Here is a 25,172-nt window from a genome sequence, read left to right as displayed (position 1 = left end):
CGCTGTGCTCCTCTCCATCTTGTACCTGCTGGGTTGGAGATGAAAACCAACTTGGTGGGGTTGTTGTCAGGCATCCTCACAACATGCCCCGCCCACCGTACCAGCTCCAGCTTGAGCTACTTTCCGGATACTTGGTCACCATAGAGTCGCGCAAGTTCGTGGTTCATCTTTCTCCTCCACACGCCATCCTCCTGCACACCACTGAAGATCGTTCTCAGCACCCTTCTGTCGAAGCCTTCGAGTGCTTGCAGATCCTCCTCGAGTATTGTCCACGTTTCGTGTCCGTAGAGAACCACCAGTCTAATCAGTGTGTTGTACATGACGCATTTCGTGCGGTGGCGAAGCTTCCTGGATCTCAAAGTTTTGTGGAGCCCATAGTAAGCACGACTTCCAGAGATAATACGCCTTCTGATCTCCCGGCTGGTGTTATTGTCCGCAGTCACCAATGAGCCTAGATAGATCAACTCGTCAACCACATTGAACTCGTCGCCGTCGATCGCAACACTACTGCCCAAGCGTTCCCTATCGCGATCGGTTCCGCCAGCCAGCATGTACTTCGTCTTAGAACCGATTTCTTCACCTTCGCTTAACTTTTAAACCAGGTTCACCAGTACGTTTAAACCTGGCTTAAGCGCTAAGCGAGGGTGAAGAAATCGGCCCTTAGACACATTTATCTTCAGTCCTACTCGTGCTGCTTCGCGCTTCAGTCGGGTATGCAGATCTGCTACCGTCTCCTTGTTTCTACCGATTATGTCCACGTCGTCAGCGAAGCTCACGAACTGTCCGGACCTCGTGAAAATCGTGCCCCGCATGTTCAATCCCGCACCTTCCACCTCTATATTGAACAGCAGGCAATATAGTGCCGCTTACAAAGTGCTATCCCAGATTCTGTTCCGGCGCCTATCACCGCTGGTAAATGGATTTGTCGGGAGTTATCAGGCCGGTTTCATCAACGGCAGATCAACAAACGACCAAATCTTTACTATACGGTAAATCCTCCAAAAATGCCGTAAATACCAGATCCCGACACATCACCTGTTTATCGAAGCCGCATATGACACGGTGGACCGTGTAGAGCTATGGAAAATGATGAACGAGAACGGCTTCCCTGGGAAGCTGACAAGACTGATTAAGGCTTCGATGGATGGTGTAAGGTGCTGTGTCAAAATTTCGGGCGGCCTCTCGGGTCCGTTTGAAACACGCAGGGGACTAAGACAAGGCGGTGGGTTGTCCTGCCTGCTGTTCAATAATTTATTAATAATGCCTTAGAAATCACAATAAGGACTGAAATTAATAAGAGACAATATATTTTTCATTCGCAAATCGCAACTAATTTTGCAAGAATCTCGTTCGTGGGCAGGTCAGTTAAAATATTCTTCAATATGCTATAATAATTTAATTATTTCTTCCACCTTATTAACTACGTAATTCTTGACTCAAAACTAAACTAGTTGGCTCACATAGATTTTAGAATCAAGGGAACTTGCATGGCGTTCGGCCAATGTATTCGTGCTTACGGCAACTCTTGGGGACTCAAACCCAAGTGCATTGAAAGGATTGCAGAAGGAATGGTTTTAGTGGCGTTCACGACAACATCTTATACTGTTCTTGAACATAAAACCACTATATATGAAGTACTTTCTTATGCATACCGTCTTAAGAATACTGGGCTCCGGAACAGTAACCCAATAGATCGTGCAACTAACCGCGCAGGAATTTGGCCCCAAATGGTGAGTTTAGCTGAGTATATACTTGCTCCCAGTCACCTTACACTTGCGCGTAGTTTGGCTTTCAAAACTTTTAAGGTTGCACAGAGAATGCGTAAAATTCGCAAACGAAAAAAGCAGTTTTTTTACACACCGTATGTCAGATCTTCATAAAAATCAATCAGCGTATGTAGAATGTTGTTACTGTACTGCTGATTGATTTTATGAAGATCTGACATACGGTGTGGAAAAAAAACTGCTTTTTTCGTTTACGAATTTTACGCATTCTCTGTGCAACCTTAATGCGAGATTTCCTCCTCGCGAGGATTAGTTGTGTGGCTGAACGGATCGACAACTTGAAGAATACGAAGTTTGTTATACTGAGGGTTCTTTGTTGGAGCGCCGAGTCGGTGCTGGTGTATATTGCCATGAAATAAGATTAAACCAATCCCATTTGCTTGGTAGATATTGTTCTGTATTCCAAGCAGAAGTCTTCGCGATTCTGTTTAGAGCACAATCGGTAGTTTAACAAGGAATTTGTGGTAAAATAATATATCTTCGCTGTGACAGGCTACCGTCAAAGCACTTAGTTTGGCGGATTCGAGATCGAAATTAATATTCGCTTGCAGGGGCGAATTCAGGAAGAATGTCCTGGGGGTCCAGACCCCCTCCGAATATTTTTCAATTGTTGAGCAATTTCAAATTAGTTTCAATTTTATATTTCTTAGAACTTCAACCAAGCCAATTTTAACCACTAATTTTAGTGGTTTAGTCTTTTAACAGATATTTATTAAATAAGTTTATTACGTATTACGAATTGTACAATATTCATATCAAAATAGAAATCTCAGAGCTCTCCCGAAAAAAATTCTGATTACTTGTCGAACTCAAATCAATGAACTTAGCATTTCAAATGCTGTCTACCTAAACACAAGATCCGTTCTTGTGATATCTACTCCCGAAACCAAAATATAAAGGAAATGTAAAAATGACGGTGTTTAACCTATTTGATTTTTTATCAGTAACACCATTTCCAATCTGTTTGTATACATAGTTGATTTGAAATTGCCAATGTACTGCTATAAATCACCTATAAACAAATCTAGAAAAAACAATGCAAACCTTCACGCAAAACAGACATCAAACTTCATGAAGTTCTGATATCCCTACAACTGAAGTTTTTTTTTGTTGGTATCAGTTTGAACAATGCTACGGCAGGAACAGTTTCAACTAAAGATGAAGCTTGTCGAGATGGATCGAACCCGGTCGTAGACGTCAGATGACAAAACAAACAAAAAAAAGATGAAGCTTATATCTTAGTTAGGTATAACTTTATTGTATTAAAATATGGATGAAAACTGTTAAAAATGTCAATTTGAACCGGATTCATGATTCATTTTTGATGCAATTGCACTATTGTAAATAGGATATAACGGATAGTTAAAAAGCACCTGCCAAGCTGTACTTTGAAAGCAAATAAAATTTTAAAATGAAATAAAAATAATGTAGACTAATTTAGTTATATCACATTAAATAAATTAATAATTTTGAAAAAAAATCTATGTGAATAAGTTTCCATTTCTAGCAAATAAAACACTACTTTTTATGTGAAACCAACCTGCTAGTGTCAAATTCATTTGTTTGTAGAAACTGAGCATTAGATTTTGAACTTCGACTCTTATAGAAGGCAGCTCTAAAGAATCCCTCTGACTTAAAATAAACTTTCGAGTTTTCGAGTTCGAGATTGACGGTATAACCTTTTCTTTATAAAACAAAATCAAACATTATATTACTAATAGTTCGTTTAATTTTTTCACGCGACCACATTATCAGTTTCGAACAGGTGAAAAATCATCCACTGTACTGAAGTTGTACAGTTTGAATTATGAACAACGTCTCATGGTATACATTACTGTAGTTGTGCTTTGTTTATCTCACTAAAGAAACTCACCAGTGTTTTCTCACCGGAGCCGAATCCAACAAGTGGTTGGTCGTTCTCCAGGTTGCTCATTTTTCTCTCAACTTTAAGGATTAAACACATACTTTGGGGCGATGGATTGAGAAAGGGATGCTCATTTGACCAAGTCGAGGAAAACAAATCTTAACAAATATATTATACGTTGAAGAACTGGCTAAGTAAGACGCTCATGAAAATGATACCTATATTCAATCACCTTCAGCCGAATATTTCAAGAATCCATTGATAATTTGCTAATTTGTAATGTGTCATTCAATACAAAAGATGCAATTTTTTATCAACGAATTTTCTTTGCGCTAATTTTTGAGTAATTTTGAGGCATTTTTAAAGACAAGATTAATGTGGGGTTAGAAAAGTTCACCTAAATGAAAATCAACTTTACAGAGTAAACGTTTATCTCGTGATTTTACGATCGTTTCAAAGATAACAGCTGGTCACATAGAGATTTCAAAATAACCTACATAGCTGAAATTTAGTTTGAGATATACTGACGTAAATTGTAATTGAATTTATGTAATATTACAGTGAGGACTCGCTGGTTGAATCGAATAATAAATGTCAAAAACTCACTAATGGAGAGGATAGCAGTGTACAGGTATCTGTGCACATCTCTAAATATTGGCAGATTGGATTGATTGTCAAAGTAAATTAGGCAATCCATGAGACGTTTCTGATCAGCTGATTGTTTCATTTTTACTTCTGACGTTACTCCAAGAGGCGTGACGTCCGACAATATCGTTGATTCGATCCAACATCAAACGAATCGGATTAACGAAAGATGTTTGTCGGACGAATTTTCCTCTTCGTAGGAGTAGACTTGTTGACAGAACCCCCCGCTGGATTGTCAAACAAACGTCTAATGGATTGCCTAATTTGACATGAGATTTTGACGTTCAGATGGTTTTTAGTTTGATTCATTTTGGGACATTCAATTAAATTTAACTCTTAAGAACACTGGTTGGATGTTTTGTAAATTACAGAAGCACATTTAACTACATTCATTCTAATAGATCTCTGAATTCGGTAAGCAATTTTACTTTAAATAACGTCGAGCTTTATTCAATGATTTGAATTTTTATTCTTCAATAGTATTTCTTTAAACACGGGTTAAGGCTAGCTTACAGTTCGGGAAACGCGTCACGGGATGTCGGTCACTGTCTATTTTAGATGGGGCCCGGGATTTCAAATCCCGTGACGGGAAATGGGTCTTCACAAAAATGACAGCTTTTATGAAGTGTAAACCCAACCGCAGGAAACATCACGGGATTTTAAAACTGACCACACTAAAATACGGCTGGCAACAATTCAACATTGATTGTTTCCGACGGGGAAAATTGTATTTTATGAGGTTTGAAATTCGGTGCAATTTTGATACTGTTGGTATATTTTAGAAGTAGCAGTTTGTGGTTTCACAATTTGGAGAGATCTCGACGGAAAATTTTCCCTTATCAAATCCCGGCACAAATCTCGTGCGAAATCCCGTGACCCATTTTCCGAACTTCAAACATGCCTTCAATATCAAGCAATGCAAAGCAAAGTATACGTACGGACCATAACCTTCTTTATCGACAGAGCAGCCGATTCTTAGTGTACAGGATAATTGTAGAGCTAGTGCTATCAAGCTTAATTTGTCGAAACATTTTTCATACGTCCACTAAATAAGCATATTATGAAAATGAACACCTCCAATGCCACAGCCGATGAGAATGAGAAACAAAACAGAAACCGCAAACCAAACACTCACCAACGGAAATTTTGTATGTTCCGTTCATTTTCATTCAGTCAGTTTACGTTCGCCGTCTGAGTCAGTTCGGTTTGCAGTAGAGCTGCGTCTCGTAGTACGTCCATGTCTCAGTTCAAGCCATACTGTGCCTCATATAACTGGAAAGGCCAAATCGCTTTGTTACCTCGGCTATTACATTGCAGATTTCCGATAGGCTTTTCAGCTCTGGTATAGACAAGTGCTGTTTTACTGGTAGTTGTTTGCATAAAGTTCGTGTGAAATCGCGATTTACTTATTGGGCTCTTGCGGTTGAGTTGCACTTAAGTGGTTATCAGTCACACTCACTAACGGTAGTTCCCGACTCGGATTCTCTTTTGCGGTTGTCCCATTGTTCCACAGATCTAAAGTTCGTTGCAAACGAGCTAAGTCCTCTGTTGGCAGAATTGTTCCTAGAGTTTACATAATTAATCCGATTGTGTGTCAGTGTTAGTGTTAATTGCTTTTTATTCTTGGAAAGCGTTTCGTGTGGTGGTCGGATGAATCAACAAGAAAGGTAACATGAATTAAGTCACCTTTGTTGAGCGCGTGTATCACCAGTACCAGCACTACAACAGCGGCCGTACACGCAAAGCTGAAGGCGATTGGTAAATAACAGCACAGGAAACGGGCTTACCTGTGTATGTGGGTAACTGTTTGCTAAAAAGAGCATTCGGAAAAGTGCACCGCCAAAGATGTGTGATATACGACTCAAACGAGTACAAGAAAGTTGATCATTGATTAAGGTTGAGTGCGCCGTGCGTTTTTCTTGTGAAATGTGCAGCATTCGGTGATCTACTTTAATGTTTCCACGTCAATTTGTTGGCGCGACAGAGTCGGAAAATAGTGATACATAAATCGAATGATTCACGTTTAGAAAGAGGGTTAAGCCGAGCGAAACCAAGAAAACGACAACAAAGGTCATTGAGCGTAAATATTTTTATTCGTTTGTCGTCTTACGTGCAGTGTGAAAAAAGGCGAATCACGTCGCGACGACGATTGTGTATTTTTATGCAAGGGTTCTTGGCAGATTCAAGGAATATCGCGGTAGAACGAGTGTCAGAAATTTTGATGGTTGCACACTGATGGAATAACAACTATGACATGGGATCCTGTTCGAGACGACATTTTTTGTTGTCAATATGCTTTCTGCAATTGGTAAGTGGCAATTTCTTGGGTAGTAGATTTATCTAGTTATAAATAGAGGGGGTAATGCGTTGAGGTGAACGAGTTAAAGGCATTCACGGAACAAAACGCACCGCTTACTTTTTTTAACAAAAGTGAAAATTTCTGCAGAAATCATTTCAGCCGGATTACTCGTAATAGTAAACCTGTAAAAGATTGGAAAACTCACGTCAAATGGTGTTTCGGTTGGTGAAAGCTTTGAAACCATTATCTCAAACAAGAAAATAAAATCATTAACTTACTGTTTAATACAGCGACGATCCGTATTTATTAGCTCCTTTGATTATTTTAGGCTGACAAAATGGAGATATTGACAAAATCATGGTTCATTTTAGCTGTTAAAATATTCTTCTATAGTCCCTAGATGTAGCCCCATAACCCTTTCTGATTATTTGTTATAAATTTCTCTTAAAGGGGTATCCCAGCGCCAAATTCAAAAGTAATGTTTTGTCTTTCTCATATAAAGAAAGGCTATGCAATCACTGTAAAAATCGACTTTTTAACCAAGGCCCGGAGGGCCGAGTGTCATATACCATTCGACTCAGTTCGTCGAGATCTGAAAATGTCTGTGTGTGTCATTTAAACACACAATTTTCTCAGAGATGGCTGAACCGATTCACACAAACTTAGTTTCAAATGAAAGATATAACGCTCCCATAAGCTGCTATTGAATTTTTAGTTGATCCCGCTTCCGGTATTAAAATAAGTGCAACATTACTTGGATTTGCAGGTCTAGAACAGTTATGACCAATCAAAGTAGCTTTGACCTCATTGGCCACCTATGACGGTTCTTGGTGCCCCGGGGAACTCACCAAGTTCCTAAACTAATACAGTAATGTTTCGATTATATCATTATGCGTTTATATCAATACTCGTTTATATCACCCTCGATTATGTCACGGTTTTGTCTCGATTATATCACGCTTTTTGAAAAACAGACAAGGCACACTACGTTGTGATCCAATTAAGCTACATATTGTGTCCTGTCACTTTTAAGATATTTTTACAATTGATTTGCTTATTTACATGTAGGGTAATGAGCATATTATTGGGTTTCGGGCTATTTCGTTAAGGGTTTATACATGATGAGGTCGGTCAAAAGTTTAGTTATTTTTTACTCTTTTATCTTAAAGAATAGATTCTTAAGAATGCATCTGAAATTTTTTTAGATGTCCAAGCAGCAGAAGCAATGTTATATCGCTGTTCATCTTGGACGGAGGGCGTGGCGCGAAACTTAAGCGTTGTTGCAATGACTAGGATTGCCGAAATATCTTTCGGCTGATTCCAATTTTTGTTTTAAATTCTTCGTAACTTAATTGCCCCCTCAGCATAATACTATACCTTGATGCGGTCCGGGGGCTTTTCCACCAAAGCAGTATTACAGTGATTATATCACAGAAACTTGGGATACGATTATTTTCTTTTTAGTTAAGCTACATTGTGATCAATTTTAGTACTTAACTTGGCGACCTTTATTATCCACTGCCATGGTCAAATAATATACAATGTGGGTTTTGGGCCCAATTCTCTCTGCAGGCGCTCTTCTTTTGTTGCTGTATTTTCAATTAGATTCATGCTAACATTAACTAACACAAATTGCTTATTCGCTCATGTACACTAACAGTCTCTCATTCCAAACGTACAAACGTGGCCTACGCGATAATACAAACCTGTTCACAAGTGCGAACGCCCGCGATCTCGCCAATATTCAAACTCCCCGATTGATTAGGTGAACATTGGAACCTAAGAACCTAAGCTCGCGCAATCATAAATCGGTCACGTCTTAGGTCTCCGCCCTTGACCCTAGTAGCCCAAATTCATGTCTTTAGTTGGACCAATAGAGGTAGAAACTAGACAAGACGTCCACGCGCGATCATTGAAGAATACGCGAACATGCGAATGGCCACACGCTTATAAAAATAATGTGTCCACGCGAAGTTGCATACATACTGGCACACGCGACAAAAACGTCCACATACAAACGCTCGAGTCCTTCGCGATCATCCACGCACGACCACACCCACAATCTCGTAAAAAGTATAACACCCCGGTGACTGAGTGAATGGTTTGGCACTTATAAATTAACAATCCCAGTCTCGAGAGAGAGAACCTCCAAATGCCCGCGTTTGCGCGATCATGAATCCATTCGACCGGAATCCCCTATTCTCGCCCCTAGCGGCATAGGTCCAATGCCTTCAGGTGGATCAATCGAAGATATAGTGCTCATATCCACTAAACTACATAAAAATCGAATGTATACACACAAAGTCACATACATACGACAGACAAATATAAAAATTGTTGAGCCCTTCGCGGCCATCCACGCAATCTATACTCGCGCTCTTCCAGGCATTATAACATCCCGGTAATAGTATGAACGTCTTAGCACTTGTAATCACTCGGGCGCGGTCTCAAGCGTGAACCTACAGTCCCCCGCACTCGCGCATTCATGAATCGTACACGTCCGGGAGACTATCCTCGATTCTAGAAGTCTAGGTCCATGCCTTAATTGAATGAATTAGCTCTACAGCTCCAGTAGGACAACTCTCGAAAAAAATCGGCATATTATTAATACTCAATAACAATACTAACTCTTCTCTTTATATTATTTTTATTTATTTTCGGTCTCATGCGTTATATTCTTGTGATGACCTTTTCGAGCTCATAATCCAAGAAGAGCAACATTGCTGCCAACAATGATTCTTCTCTGCCATCAGACGTCGCCAAGTTTTAGAACAATGGAGATGTATTCTCATACTCGATGGAATCAGATAAGTAGGAACGATCAACAAACTGTAAGTAGTATATTGCATATTTCTTGTTTTGACGTATAAAATATTATCCGTATTAAAATATTATTTACAGGCTCCACACATATCTCAACACACACAAATACACAAATGCTTGACAGGTGACTGGGCCAAGTGCATTCACTCGTAGGATCTATCATTTCGATGATCGCCTCGATTCTGCGAAACCAGTGCACAAGTAAGCTGACATAAACTAGTCTCATCTGGTGAATGCATGTAACCTGGAAACCCCAGACACGACAGGACGAGACGCGAACTTACATTACAATTTAAATCATCCACACACACACCTACGCTCGCAATTTCGCCAACATTAAAACACCCCCTTACTTAAGTGAACTTTTCAGCACCTATAACTTTATAATCGCGGTCTCAAGCATTAACCCATCACTCGCGCGATCATAGACCGGCTACATTCGGAATTCTCTACTCTCGATCAGCCTAGACTCATGCCTTCAGTTGGACCAATCAAGAATGATGCTCATATTCACTAGACAACACGTTCCTCTACCATACACTAAAAATTAATTATCATATTCAGGGTCCGCGCGCGATAGTTCAAAAATACACGTGAATATGCAAATGGCCACACGAATCTAATATCGAATTTATGCACGCAAAGTCAGAGACACGCTAGCATTCAAATGCTCGAGCCTTTAGCGATCACACTATTACACAATTAGTAAACGCCCACGCTAACCCAGACAGATATGCACTCCTGGACTCGAACGCTAAAAACCACATCTTCCACGCATACACCACTCAGGACTGAACATTTGATTCATACATACAAAGCAACAAGTAATAATTACAGGTATTCGTCTAGCAACCGGGGGAAGTACATCTCAAACGCAGAACTTATCATTTCAATGATGGCCTTGGATCTGCGTTGCCTGTGTTCAAGGCACCATAGCTTTGTCCGTCAGGTCAAGGATGTATGAAACCCGCTAGCCACCACCCTCGGCCCTAGCTGCCCATAAAGGGATAAAAAAAAAAATTCTTCGTAACTTAATTGCCGTGTCCTAGGGCATGTTCAGGAGCGTTTTATTTTGTGTAGGAGTTTCAAAGTAGAACTGGAACTGAAACATTCACATCCCCAGCAGAGCGTTTTGTTTTATAATTTCGAACAGTTCTGTTTTAAAATTTAAAAGTTTTATACGACACCGTTCTATTTGTTGCTGATTTTAAAACACGTTTAGAACTGCAAAGTTTTCAGCATAGACACTTAGACCCGTTAGGCTGGGGAAAATAAATTTGAATGTAGTAACGCTGAAGGCATGGCGAGACATGAATTTCTAATTGAATAGAACATCTGCTAAAACTGCTGATGGGGAGAGCAAGTTATAGGATTAAAATTTTCAGTTTTATCAAAATTATGAATCTAGAACTGAAACACTCCTGGTGTAGTGGGTAAAAAAACGACTTATTTTTCATTCGCTAATTGTTAGTTATCTGCAGGAAAATCTAACAAAATAATGAGCGAAACAAAATAGTGATGATATGGTGGGTATTCCGAGATATACATTTTCCCTTGAATGGATGTGGATACTTTTCTTTTGGAAGGACAACATCAGCGATTGGATATGGGACTATTTACATGGATGTTGAAAGAACGAAAGCTGAATCGTAGTCCCTTCGAATACACTGTTCTTAATAATCAAGATATTTTCCCAAAATCTTAACGTGTCAGATTGCTTCAAGTTTAGTTTTGGGTGGTTCAACAATTTTAAGAAACGGTACGGGATACGTGAAGTGAAGCTGTGTGGGGAAACAAAGATGACTGCAAATGGGTAGTATGATAATAGAGACATGTCAAAAATAGGCTCATTATCCTACTATGATTTATTATTTTTGACTAACTTTAACTTTTTATTACTTTTTGTTTATAGAAATACATGGATTAATGCTTGAATGTAATCTTTTGTTTTGTTTTGAATATATCACGCTTCAAATATATCACGCTAAAATACAGAGCAACCGTGATATAATCGAAACATTACTGTATCTCAACTATTTCCCAGTGAATGCTCTACCGATTTTCACAAACTTGATTTCAAATGAAAGATACAGTAATACCATTGACTGCTGCTGAATTTCAGAATTTCATTCGGTTCTGACTCTTGGTTCCGGAGTTATAGGTCACACTGGAATTTTCCATATAAACCGTTACAAACGTAATACCTCATTGGCTATAAATCTATTGAAATGGTCACCAAATTACTTCGAATCGCAGGTCTAGATCACCAATCAACCATTCTTTAAATATATTGTCCACTATCGACAATTCCGGAAGTTCCGGATTCCGGGCATATTCCACAATTAAAGTCACATCGATTCTTAGGTGATGACTGAACCGATTTTCTCAAACCAAGTCTCAAATGGAAGATAGAATATGCAGTTGGATGTGGCGTCATACTAATTTACATATGCATACATAAATACGAACATCTACATATGTATATGCAAAGATATGTGCATACATATATGGATATATAAGCGTGATATAATCGATACATTACTGTATTCGTGTCATTATCTTGCATAAACTAGCACTTCAATGACATTATTATCACTCAGCATATGGAAGTATGGAATCTCTAAAGATTTCAGCATAAAAACCCATAATACCTTCTATCCGACAAAACGTAGGGGGCGGTGGGGAGTTGTGAACCATGGGGAGTTGTGAACACCGTCAATTCCCGCTAAGCTATAAATGATAAAAATGTTTTAAATGTTTCTACTGTCATGACGGCACTTTCTCATTAGCAAATGCTTCATTAACTCGTGTTCTTCGTGTTTAGGGAACTAGCGAATAAATATACCAAACAAAAAGTTTTTTTTACCCAATTGTATTTGTTATTATGGAGTCCCGTTATGTAGTTGTGAACCACCAGTAGTGGGGAGTTGTGAACCATAAATTACAGTGGATTATAGTTATTTTTTAAAAAGAACAGTATCATAATTCGAAAAACAGGGATGACTCATACATATTATGATATAAAAAGGTTAAATTTTATGCGAAGAACAGGATTCTACCACAATCTTGTGCCGCAACCGTGAATTCAGGTGGCTTGGGGCGAATTACTTTTCTATCTCATCTTTAGTTTAGAAATATCTTAAAATTTATCTTAAACCACAAAAATATTTCAATTTTTCTACTTTTTGTTCACAACACCCCACCAAACTAAAAAATGCCGATTCCACGCATTTTACGCATTCGGCCATATCTCAAAGATGATAATTATTATTTTAAATTGCTACAGCCTGTGGATGTATTAAGGTGTCCTTTACAAATAACTGGTCAACTTTCAAAAATCGACCAATGTTTATGGTAGTTATGCCCCGAAAACAAAACCATGTTCACAACTCTCCACCGTCCCCTACCTAATCCGTACCAAAAGAAAGAACCCTTAACCATAATATTCCCTCTTCCATGTTTGAATGTACTGTGAATAACATTCAGAACATTCCGAATCTCGAACTAATCATTTCCCATCAAATTGAGCAATTTTACTCCTTTGTTTCATTGTTTCATGTTCTGCTATTCATTTCTTAATTTTGGGAACCAACCCATTTTAATTGTCGTTTGGCAAACTACAGCCGAGTTTCCAGGTCTGGTGTAGTAGGATTGCCCTGGGATTGCTCACGTGGTTTCGCATTACGTACACGTGGTTTCGCATTACGACAAACATTGAAAATATGTTGTTGGTCTTTCTGATGGAAGACGACAGAAATATCTCGTTACGATTTTCCTCTTTCATCATTTCTTTTATTAAATTCTGTCCCTTTTTCGAAAATGATATCTTCGACCACCTTTTCTCTAAAGGCATACAACAAATTCGCTAAAAATAGGTTTTTAATGCTATTTTCGATGTTTTTCCTAAGTTAAATATACGTACAATAGTATTTAAACTTGTAAATTTGGGAAGTAACGAAATTCTGACCAGACAACGAATGTGGTCCTACTTTTTTGTAGTGTGGTTTTATGGCATCTCCGTTAAAATATCTAATATATTCGCATTGTATAACTTCATGCAATAAAGATAGTAACGATCATTGACGCATCATTACTAGTGTCCGCAGCTAGGTGATATCATCTTAACCTTCCGTCACACGTGCTAGTGCACTAAGTGCCCGCAGCTTTGAAAATCTAGTGAAATCATCTTAGAGCACCAGCGGTTGCTCGTTCAGTGAGCCATTTGCACGACCTCCGGAGGGTTAATGAGAACGTCATTAGTGGCGCTAAAAGAAATGTCAACACCGTTGACCGTCTTGTTTTGTCCGTAAATATAACTTTTGTTCATTTTATTATTTTTTCCAGTTCAATTATTTTATTCGTTTTATTGATTCTGTTCAGTCATTCCTTTCATTTTTTAAATTGATTGAAAATAACAAATCAAATGAAATGATTTGTTATTTTCAATCAATTTAATTTATTCTATTATTTTATAATTTTTTTATATTGTTTAATTTTTTAATCAATAAATTGAATTAATTTGATCTATTCGAGGTTTTATTCGTGCAGAATTCGAAACACCTCTATTTGGGTGCTTATTTCGCATGAGTTCTGCAAACTACTGAATGATCTAACAGTGATACGTGTTTGAAATGTCTTATCACACTGTAAGATGTATTAAATCTGCTTCTTTTTCGAATTTTTCGAAAACTTCCCCGAGGCTCCTACAAATAAGTTTATATTCGGCAAGCCTCTTTTGGAGAGTAGGTGAGTGGGTGACACTGATTATTTCAGATCATCCGCGATCTTCGATACGTTTCATGCCATAAAGTTGTTAACGCTCATTGAGGCATCCTTACTAGTATCAACCGCTAGATGAGCATAGAGGTTAATGGGGCAAATAGAAATTTCCGCGCCGCAGTGGTTTTATTAACAGATCCGTAACTGTACCTCATCCTTTCTGAAAATATGCAAAACTTTAAACTCACATGTACAATATATTCAAAATTTTCCGAAATTTAGGCTAAAGCATGCTGATATGAAGAAAGTTGATCTAATAAAATAGAGAATAAATACAGGGTGCATATAGCCGTTAATTTTGTATTCAAATTATTCATGCCAATAATGTTTCAATATGTTATCGGACATATGACAACGGTCGGTCAAATATCGCCGATAACACCCGTAATGTTGGCTTCGAAAGCGTACACAATAGACATAACTCAATAAAACTAGTTTTGAGGCATCATTGGTGTCCGATTAACTTGACCGAAACGGGGACTAACTCTGCTGGAACCAAAACCCTTTAGGATCAATGATCCGGAAATAAAAATCTTCATTCATGGTAGGGCCATCCATATACCACGCTGGCATTTTAGGGGAGGGTAGTCTATTGGGAGGAGGGGGTGAGCAACGTGGACTTTTCGTCATATTTTTGTCTTTTATAAGAAAATGAAATAAATTTGTATCCTTATTGGTGTGGGCGCTTACCTTCAATTTTTTTCAAAATTTTGAAATAGTCAAAATACTTATAACAGCATAGTGTGTGATGGTTACTATCATCAAAACAATTGGAGGAAATCGTGCAAAACAAAACCCGAGAAAAACATCCTGTGTTACTCATTTGACTCATTTGATGATTTAATCAAATTAGAGAAAGAAATCCATAGGTTACTTTAATTTTATCTTATATTGATGAATCTTTAAAACATAAATATAAAAGGTCATCATATCGTTCAGAAATGAGATATTTCCATGGAAATTTGACAAAAGACTCTGTGATTGAAGTTTGAACGATTTTCATTAAGTTCTTCTTTGTCATAGTAGTCAGGGAAATTTCCTGAAAACTCCACTATTGGGGAGGAGGGGGTTAAAACAAAAGGTTTTTTTTGATTACGTGGTATATGAACGGCCCCTAAGGAAGCACAACCCGTTGGAAATGACGCTGAATTTTGATAGGACTGACGTGTATTCCACACAACACTGCACTTTTGTAGATGTAACCGGGCCTCAAAACTCTCTTGAGAGTTGTTCTCGCACCAAAAACGTCAATTTTGTTTATTAAAAACTCGATTGTGCCGAAAATGGGCTTCGTCGGTGAACGCAGTTTTGTGATCAAAAATTATCCTCGACCAACTTCCCCGAAACCCATCGAGCTAACGTATCGTACGTTTTACATGGTCTCTTTAGGTTTTAATTCCTGGATCTTCTATGGAATAAATCCAAAGCGTTTTCTCGAAATGTTCCACATGAGAAAGAGAGAGGTCCATTTGCTGTGCAGGCACTTTAGGTTGGTAAATCGATTGCCTTGTACGCAGCTCACCGTGGCTCGATTCACAAACCCGCACACAGGGTTAGAAATTTTTCTAAAGAGATTTTTCTAACCCAAAAAGAAGTGAATGACCAAAAAGTTAAAACCTCTACAATCGAAATAAAAAAAGTTCTCCTATAGTTCACATAACGAAACCATTATATTTCGTCAAGACCTGATATTTGAATTCGAGCTAATTTGATAGTAAGGTTCTATTATAAAGACTAGATTTATTAAAATTGACTGAAGAACACCGCAGTCGGCTTTCTACGAAAGGATCTAATGGAAAAACTGCTAGTACCAGCGACAATACACTAAAATATAACAAACCTTATTGCATGTAAAACAATTATAACAATTAATGGCGAGGATTAGGCAATTTTAGCGTTGCATGAGAAAAGAGTAGTATCTTCTTCACATGGACTTTAAACACAATAAAGTAAAAAAGTTTTGGTATAACTAGATTATCTGCTTCTTTATAATTTAAAAATATAATACGTAACCCGATCAGAAACACATAACAGATATATTTCAAAACTATATCTCAGTCTGTTTCTAGCCACTAACGACACTGGTCACGTTCAAAGCAGCTACCCTTTGCGTTCGGTTCGTGCACGCTAAGCTATTGGAACCATATACAAATAAAGGACCGTTATTGTTATAATGAGTATTGTACGCGTTTTGTCGATCGAAATGTCTCAGCCTGAGTACAATGAGTACACATTGAAGCGTTGTGTCACAGCGGTCATTGACTTCAAGGCATGTGGTTTTCGCCCGCCCGTGCGGGAAGTGGAACGTTTGTTACAGGAAAAAATGTTCATTGGCAGATATGATCTTACACTCGTTCAATTTCATCATGTTCGCATTGTGGTACTGGTGCAGTTCAGTGCTCATGTCTCACTAGATCAATTTGTCTATAGCAACAACATGTGTCACTTCATAGAACATGATAACGTTAAGGTCAAGGTCCCTGTTTATATGGAGGACAATGCTGTCGACGTTAAACTACATGATTTGTCTCCTGGCTCACCTGATAGTGCAATTCGCAGATTCATGTCGCAATATGGCCTAGTGGTTTCTATTAAGACTGACGTTTGGAGGAATTTCTTCCATGGCATTCCCAACGGTGTTCGGGTGATAAGAATGCGACTAAAACGCCCCATACCTTCCTTTGTGACCCTGGCACATGGCCCCCTCTATGTACAGTCCACCCTGTGCACCTATGACCATCAAACTGCCAAGTGTCATTTTTGTGAACAATCTGCACATTATGGAAAACCGTGTGTGGAAACCCATAAGAACAAGACATCACCTACAACCAACAAAACCATCCAGACTTCAACGCCCACAACTAAAACACAATCAATTGTCCAACCAGTAGTGACGGTTAAACAACAAACAAATATTCCATCCACAACGACTACATCTAGTACTCCAGTAGCAACATACATCACCGCCAATCAAAATGCACTCAACAAGGATGAAATTTCCACGACCTTAGCCAGGAAAACGAAGACATAACAAAACTATCGACCGAAACCTTTAAGACAGCAGCAACGATGATACTATGGACGAAAGCGACGATCAAGGTAGCACAGTGAATGACCCTCAGGTGTTGTCAGGCAACACCGGACATGCTCCACCGCCTAGGAAACGAATCTCCGCTCGCAAAGGTAAATTTCGTGCGAAGGATTCAATGGAATCACATTAAAATGTTATTTTTTATTATTTATTTTCTTGTAAATGTATAAAAGACCCACGGCTCCTTAAGCTCACGCAACGAGCCGTGTCAATTAAACGAATTGAAAAAAAACTATATCTCGCATTGTTGCTTGTTATAAATTTCTGTTATATATGTTATATATTATTCTAAGACCTAATTTATAATATAATATGTTACAAAAATTGTGTTCTGCTATAATCTTGTGATTTCATTCTGATCGGGAATTCATCCACGAAAATTTGCGTAAATTCTTTAATTGTTCATATATTTTAGGAATAAGAAGAACAATTTTCGGTTCCTCTTTTTGTTTCTAAAATAATATAGACCTTCAGATATGAATATTAATGTTTTGTAAGATCCAGTTCTTTATCTAACATAGGGGAACATGGGGAGACTTGACCAGGTTTTCAGCTAAAACTGCATAAATCTCTAAAAAAAGCCTTCAATCCCCCAAAAATCATTCAGATATAATGCGCAAAGTTATTGCGCGTCTTCATGATTTTTTGCAGAATTTTTAATTTAATTTTTGAAAAGTTACAAAAGTTTTTCTGTGATCGTTTTTTCTGGTCAAGTCTCCCCATTGCGGGGAGACTTCACCAAGGCGTGGGGAGACTTGACCAAGAGAATTTTGAAAAATCATAACAAAAAATAATGACATAAAACATACTGTACTTATTTTTTCCCTATTGTCGATATCCTTAGGTAGCAGTAAAAAATGTAAAAGAGTTGCATTTGATAAATTTTGATTTTTTTAAATGCATTTCTTTTTAAGGATTAACTGTACTGCTTGCATTGCATGTTCACACGTCACGAAATCAGTCCCACTATTGCTAACTTTGCTTACAAATTTTAAAATATAAAGACTTATGTTTGGGGTGGGTTTTTTTATGGCGTGATTAACATTAACAGTAGGTACCAAAGCATAATAAATATTAGGAATTTTGTATTTTTCTTCAGCTGATCGCCACTTGGTCAAGTCTCCCCATAAAATCTTGGTCAAGTCTCCCCAACATTAGTTATTGCGTTCAATTTCATGCGAATTCTAGTAATAACTATTCCAATGTTCCAGTTTATGTTAAATCATTTCACTGCTTCACAAGGATTAAGAGGGTATATTAGTCCTTTAATAGTAATTAGTAGTCGAGTAGATATGTCCATACAAAGTTTGATAAAAAATTACATAATTTAATGCAAATTTATTAATCACGTAATATTTTCTGCAAGGAAAGGATTTTTTACTCCAAACTTTCAAAATTACCTTAAGGGATCGAAACAAGTATAAAAATATTTTTGAAAAAAAATTAAGAATCGAATAGGAGACGCCATAGCCGAAAATAGAATTTTGCGCTTGGTCAAGTCTCCCCATGTTCCCCTAGTCCATAGAAAGTAAAGTATAGCTCGTACCCCAACGTCCCATGTCAAGTGTTTCATACACCTTCACTACCTAGCCTGTTGTGCTCTGTGGAGTGTTTTTAACAACCCATCAAACATGAACAGAGATTGTATGATGCCATATATAAATATATGATAAAACCCTCTGCGTATTAGATTGACGCTTTCACTACCTGTGGCACTGATATCGGTAATGTGCACCCATCCTCTCCCTTGAGGATAATGTTTTCCACGACAGTTCGAGTCACGGTGCTATTGTTATGACGACTTACAATACGCCCTAGGGTTCCCGTTTCTTTTTTGTTACTGTCAGAATGAAACATCCCGCTGATTTGAAGTGGACGTAGCTGTCACTTTCAGGAAATTATCAGCATTGAATGGAGCCTCTGTGTGCCACGGTAGATATATGAACCATTAGGCGTGAATAATGCATCCTGCACGAACCATCTGTCAGACCGAAAAGGGTTGAATATATGAAATGAATGTTTCGTAAAATTGACTGATTGGCTGTTCAATTTTACCGGTTACAGACTTCACTTGAACTGTCCAAACAGACGAATACTTCTCCTTTTCCGTTAAATATGGGTGGAACTTTTGTCCAGCGGATTATCGGTCCCTTTTTATTATAAACAATTCTATTTCGATAAGGTTTTCCCTTAAGGAGATGTCTACCATCTTTCGCGGTAAAATACAATGTTCTTCGTATATTTATGTTTCACATAAACCAGCTCGTGTTTGTTAAAAAAATATTTAAACATAATGAAATTTGACTTCATTTGTTTTTACTGCGTTTATGGTGAATCCGATATCTCCACAATTAACGGTCTAGTTGATTAAAAAACGACTTTCAGTGCCCAAAAAAGGGCATGAGCTCTAAATTTAGAAATTTACCAGCTAGTTCTTATAGTTCAAAGGAGTTCTGAAGAAGCCAATTAATTAATGGTGGAGATATAACGCTCACTACAAACGCAGTATCCTTTTGGAGCGGTTGCCGTGATCCCGTCTTTTTCTGCAAGCACATGAAAACATGTTCTATCCGAATTTATTTAGCTGATTGACATGAAACATTTTGCATTATTTAAAAAAAATCACGAAAAACAATACTATTTTCCGAGCTCGATGATAAATAACCCCTGAACGCTTTTGATTGCAAAAATAACAAGAGGGAGGGGCTGCGTTGTATATTTATATTTAGGTTGAGCAAATATGAACTACGTTTGATAGCCGTCCTTAGCTTCAAACCACATACAAGCGAAAGGTTGTTTATATGTCAACAGTCGGAACATATCATGCTTTACCTGGAATATGAATAATATCGATTTTTTGGATCGTAATCCTAATGCTTTTATCTAATCGCGTCACGCTGCAGAAAAAATGACGGGAAATTGTTGTGAAATCATTCGTTACACAGTCTTCCCCTTAATTAAATAGGGGAACATGGGGAGATTTGACCAGCTTTTCAACTAAACCTGCCTAATAAATCTCTAAAAAAGATTTCAATCCTTTCAAGGTCATTAAGATATAAAAGATATAATGTTTACTAGTTCTAAAAGATATAGATTGATGTTTGATGTGGGTTTTTTTTATTACGTGATTAACATTAATTATAGGTACCACAGCATATTAAATATCAGAAAAAATATCTTTCTTCACCTTATTGCTACTTAGCCAAGCCTCCCATACAGTCTTGGTCAAGTCTCCCCAACCTTAGTTAATGCGTTCAAATTTTAGTAATAACTATTTCAACATTCCGATTTAAGCAAAATCATTTCACTAGTTCATGAAGAATTAAATAATGTATGAGTACTTTAAAAGTAATTATTAGTCGAGTAGATATGTCCATACAAAGTTTGATAAAAAATTACATCATTTAGCGCAAATTTATTAATTACGGAATATGTTCTATAAGGAAAGGATTTTTCATTCAAAACTTTTAAAATTACCTTAAGGGACCGAAACAAGTATAAAAATATATTTGATTTTTTTTAAGAACCTGTTAGAACACGTTATAACCAATAATAGAATTCTGCACTTGGTCAAGACTCCACGTGTTCCCCAACATACCAATATTAGTGCCAAATTGGAATTGTACATTATCATTATTCCTCCGAAAGTTTTACAGTTGCGACGTTTTGAAATTCAGGTTAATTCGCGTTAGAGCTTCAGGCGATCGCCTAAATATAGATAATGATGTTACTGGTGGAGAGTTAAACCATTCGAGTTGTGTGAAAAACTAATAATCTAGAAGCATGTATTTTTTTTTTAAATTGATAAAAATATGCTTTATTTATTATTGTATTATAATGTTCACATTTGTGGAACGTTATATTACAATAATAAATAAATCAAATAGTATGCTGGGCTTTATTAAACGTTTCACCTACAATTTTGAAGACCCTTACACAATAAAATCATTATACAATACATACGTCAGGACAATTTTGGAATATTGCAGCATTGAATGGAACCCATACACTGTCCTGTACGAAGAATGCATCGAATCAGTCCAAAAACAATTTATTTTGTACGCACTTCGTAAACTAAACTGGACGACATTTCCTCTTCCATCGTATAAAGCACGTTGCATGCTCATTAATATACAAAAATTCAAAGAACGCCGCGAATTTGCCATGCTTTGCTTTATCAACGACATTATTTCTCAACATGTACAATCCGCATAATTACTTTCGCAAATAAAATTTTATGTACCTAGCCGACAACTAAGAACTCGTAATTTATTCCAAGAACAATCTTTTAGGACAAACTATGCTAAAAATAGCCCCATCAATAGAATGCTGCGTCATTATAATGAAAATTGTGTAATAATTGACCTTTCCATGTCTAGAAAACAAATTAAATTTGAACTAAACCGTCGAAATAATGTATAGTATATAAGTAAATATTGTAAAACCATTCTATGTAGTCTACATATGCTTGACGAAAATAAATAAATAAATAAATAAAAACCTAAATTTTATCACGATCCACATTTTAAGCTTTTTTGTAACCGTTAATTTCACGATACTCAGCTTGGGATAATTTTATATTAAGTACTACTACATATTCTGTGTGAAAACTATACAGGCAGAACTGTATTGTTTTTTTTATTCAAATGCCCGGTTCGACTTTAATTCTGCCCATCAATTTAAATGCCAAGTTGCAAAGGCATAACAGTGTGGCTTGATAAAAAAAAGTCAGGAAGTGTTGTAAAAATCCTCTAAACAATTAAATAAATGGCATAAAATACTAATCTGAGGTTATGTAAAATGCTCATTTTAAGTACAAAGATGCTAGAATCCGACTTCGAACTATTCAAACTTCCATTTACCATAAAGTATCTGAAGAATAGAGACAAGATTGTTGATTGCTGTTTCCTCTGGAATAATTAGCTTTTTGTCTTCGAATGACTTGGAGTTTCCTCCGCACAATATAGAACATAAATGTACCACGAATGCGGCAATTCAATTCAATTTTCAATAGTTTACAGTTGCTCTATGAAGTGTGAATGAGCATGCTGAATGCTGAGGGAGCAATTTTCTTTTCGATAAAACTCAAATAAGTGAGTTTCCTTATTCCAATTCGATTGAAAGAGATTCTTCATAATCGTCATTCAATGCGAGGCAGCAGTGAAACAAAAGCTCAGGCAAAAGAGAAGCCCAAAAGAAGTCAAGTCAAATAAAAAGAAAGATATTTATTTACATCCTGCCGACGTCTAGTTGGCTGTTTTTCTGGTCGGCAGTTACCTCTGTTGGTCTGCCGGGCTACATTGAGGTTACATATCTATCAACTGCCTTTCTTGCTGTTTATTTATATTTCCACATTAGCATTTTTCTTTTTGGTTCTCGGGATTTTGTTTTCTTTTCTGCAGGTTTTCAAGAGTTTTTCGCTTCATTCCCATGTTCGTTGCTCTTGATCGAGCAAGCGTAACGTCATGCTTCTCCTTCGTTTTTTTCCATAAGTCGGTATGCTCGGAGAACCTTTTTTTAACTACTGCAGAAAAATTCCTCCAGCTCGCTCCGTTCTATTTAGTTTCGGGATAAGGCAGCCGGAGATAGCTGAACAAAAATGATGGGAACCTCTCCGGGTGCCGATCTCGATGGATACTTCCTTGAATATGGAAGTAGTGCCATCACATATTTTACTGCTATATGTACAAACTTGTTGAACTTTCGAGAAATGTTCATGGTGAAAAATTTGCGTGAAATGTTTATGATACCTCGTTAACCGGAAATTGTTCCGTGGAACCTTCTGACGTGTTTTAATTATAAACACGTTTTCGTTGATAGCCCATGGAAGGCTTCCTATTCTCCGTGACTCTGGAAGAATGAAAAAATCTTGACATGAAATATCATTATTGTGCAGCAATGTTCTGGTTCTAGTTCTTCTTATCACTAGTGCGAACGAAGAAGCTCTAGCTTCGAAGATGCTATTTAAAATAGTATTATATAATGTTGTGATCATAAAGCTGATCTTCTGATGAACATTACTTGTATTAGTAAATTAAGTTTTCTATTTACTAGAACAGGCTACAAAATATTTTGTAAGAACCGAATAATGGTGATCTGCAAGCAGCGAAATTTAAAACGCTTAAACTAACAAAATACAGTTTTGATTTAAATCGTCACTCTATTATTGATTCAGAACTCATTGATTGTTAAGTATACATTTCTTTATTGTTAAACTAACAATATTATTTTTACTTCAACCCAAGTTTATTTTATGTTGGTCTTGCATAGTAGTAAATCAGCGTGTATTGTGTATTTTTTGTGTGTATTCCTACCAAATGTAAAGTACTGACGCAAATTATACTCTGAGTAAGTGCCAATATTTAAAAAAATAAATATATTGAAAGTAACATTATCTTTCTAACTTCCAGAGCAACCTTGATATGGCGAAAATTGTCTGGCAAAGGAACCTGTAAGATTTTGGAGCTTGTTATTATAAATAAAAATTAAACCATTAAAATTTTTTTATGTTTTTATTTAAAAGAAACAAAACATTTCAATAGTTACTGTTAACTATATTATCTGTTACTTCAACAACAGAATATTGTTGAACTGATCGTGTTCTCATCATTGGATCAATAACACAGTGTCAATCGTTTCAACAATTTTATTGTTGATTCAACCGATTATGTGATTTAAATCTAGAAACGTCAAAACCATAATTTATTGTAGAAATAACAATATTGTGGATTGAGGCAACTATTGAATATTATTAGCCCTGAGACAATAATAATTATTATTGAGCTTGAACCAGAATATTGTTATATCTACAATACATTTTTCTGCGTGTGATCAGTAGGTATTAGTAGAAACAGCTACCAACTCATACTAAGATTCAGTCGAGCAGTGTATGTGAGACTGAGTCATTTGGGTCTCAGAAAAATCTTGCAAGTAAGATCGTTATTTGTACATTTGTAAAAAATTCTGATAACGCGGATCTATCTTATGATGACTGGTTTATGACATTAGCGGTTTACCTATATATCACTATAACAATATAAATAAAAATATAAAGTAAAATATTCATGTTTTCATTTATTTAAGGTAAATGCGAATTACAATTGATTTGCTTACTTGTTGAAATGTAAGATAGTAGTTAATCATTATGGAAAATAACGATGCATTACTCCTAGCTTTTGTAGTACAGAACAATGTTTACTTGTATTTAGAAGCAAATCTAAAGTAACGAAACATCCCGGATGTTGCGGGACAGTTCCTCATTTCAAGGTCTTGTCCCACATGGTAGAACATCCCGGAAAGTGTCTCGCATTTACCTAAATGCTGATTTTTATTCCAAAATAATCATATTGTACAAAACACTCTTAAAAGTTTTGAGACATGCTGCTTCATCTCCGAACTACGTGGGAAATGTACAATCGAGCCAATTTATTCGCATTGTCACAACGCCTTTTAGGCTTCTAATATGGGCCAGGATCCTTATCAAGATTTTAAAAACAAATTTGGTACATTCGAGTCAAAAAAATACATAAAACTCGCTTGAAATTGAATAATTTTACTCAAATCAAAGATCAATAAACAGACACTTTAGAAATCTTCAGGAAAATAATGAAAAGTTAAATTTTGGTTCCAGTTGTTTTTTTAGGGTTCTCCTACCGGAGCTGTAGAGGTGGGTTCACGGAAGGCCTCCCTGTCAGAATCACTACTACGATTGTAGACGAAACGGGAAATGTCACCCACTAAAACAGAAACCGTGTATCTGATAGTTAATTCTCAGTGTACGGTTCAGAGGCTAGAAGAAAGTGGATTTTCCCATATCACTATAGTTCCCGGTCATGTCGCAATGGAACGTGTTTTTTTTAAATTATTTTGATTATGGAGGTTTTAACC

The 25,172-nt window shown here is 36.9% G+C and overlaps 1 protein-coding gene across 2 annotated transcripts in view; it reads left to right on the top strand.

Moving 5' to 3' along the window:
• Window positions 1-5,480: 5,480 nt before the first annotated feature.
• LOC131693063 (sodium/potassium-transporting ATPase subunit beta-1-interacting protein) overlaps window positions 5,481-25,172 on the top strand; it is a 124,713-nt gene continuing 105,021 nt past the window's right edge. For both annotated transcript variants that reach the window (XM_058980541.1, XM_058980540.1), the window contains exon 1: window positions 5,481-6,601. In XM_058980541.1, the coding sequence (XP_058836524.1) occupies window positions 6,548-6,601 (54 nt within the window). In that variant the 5' untranslated portion in view covers window positions 5,481-6,547. The remainder of the gene's footprint in view (window positions 6,602-25,172) is intronic.

The sequence above is a fragment of the Topomyia yanbarensis genome, chromosome 3 (assembly GCF_030247195.1).
Source record: "Topomyia yanbarensis strain Yona2022 chromosome 3, ASM3024719v1, whole genome shotgun sequence".
NCBI lineage: Eukaryota > Metazoa > Arthropoda > Insecta > Diptera > Culicidae > Topomyia > Topomyia yanbarensis.
The sequence above is the reverse complement of the archived record's forward strand: the minus strand, read 5'-3'. Positions and strand labels throughout refer to the sequence as shown.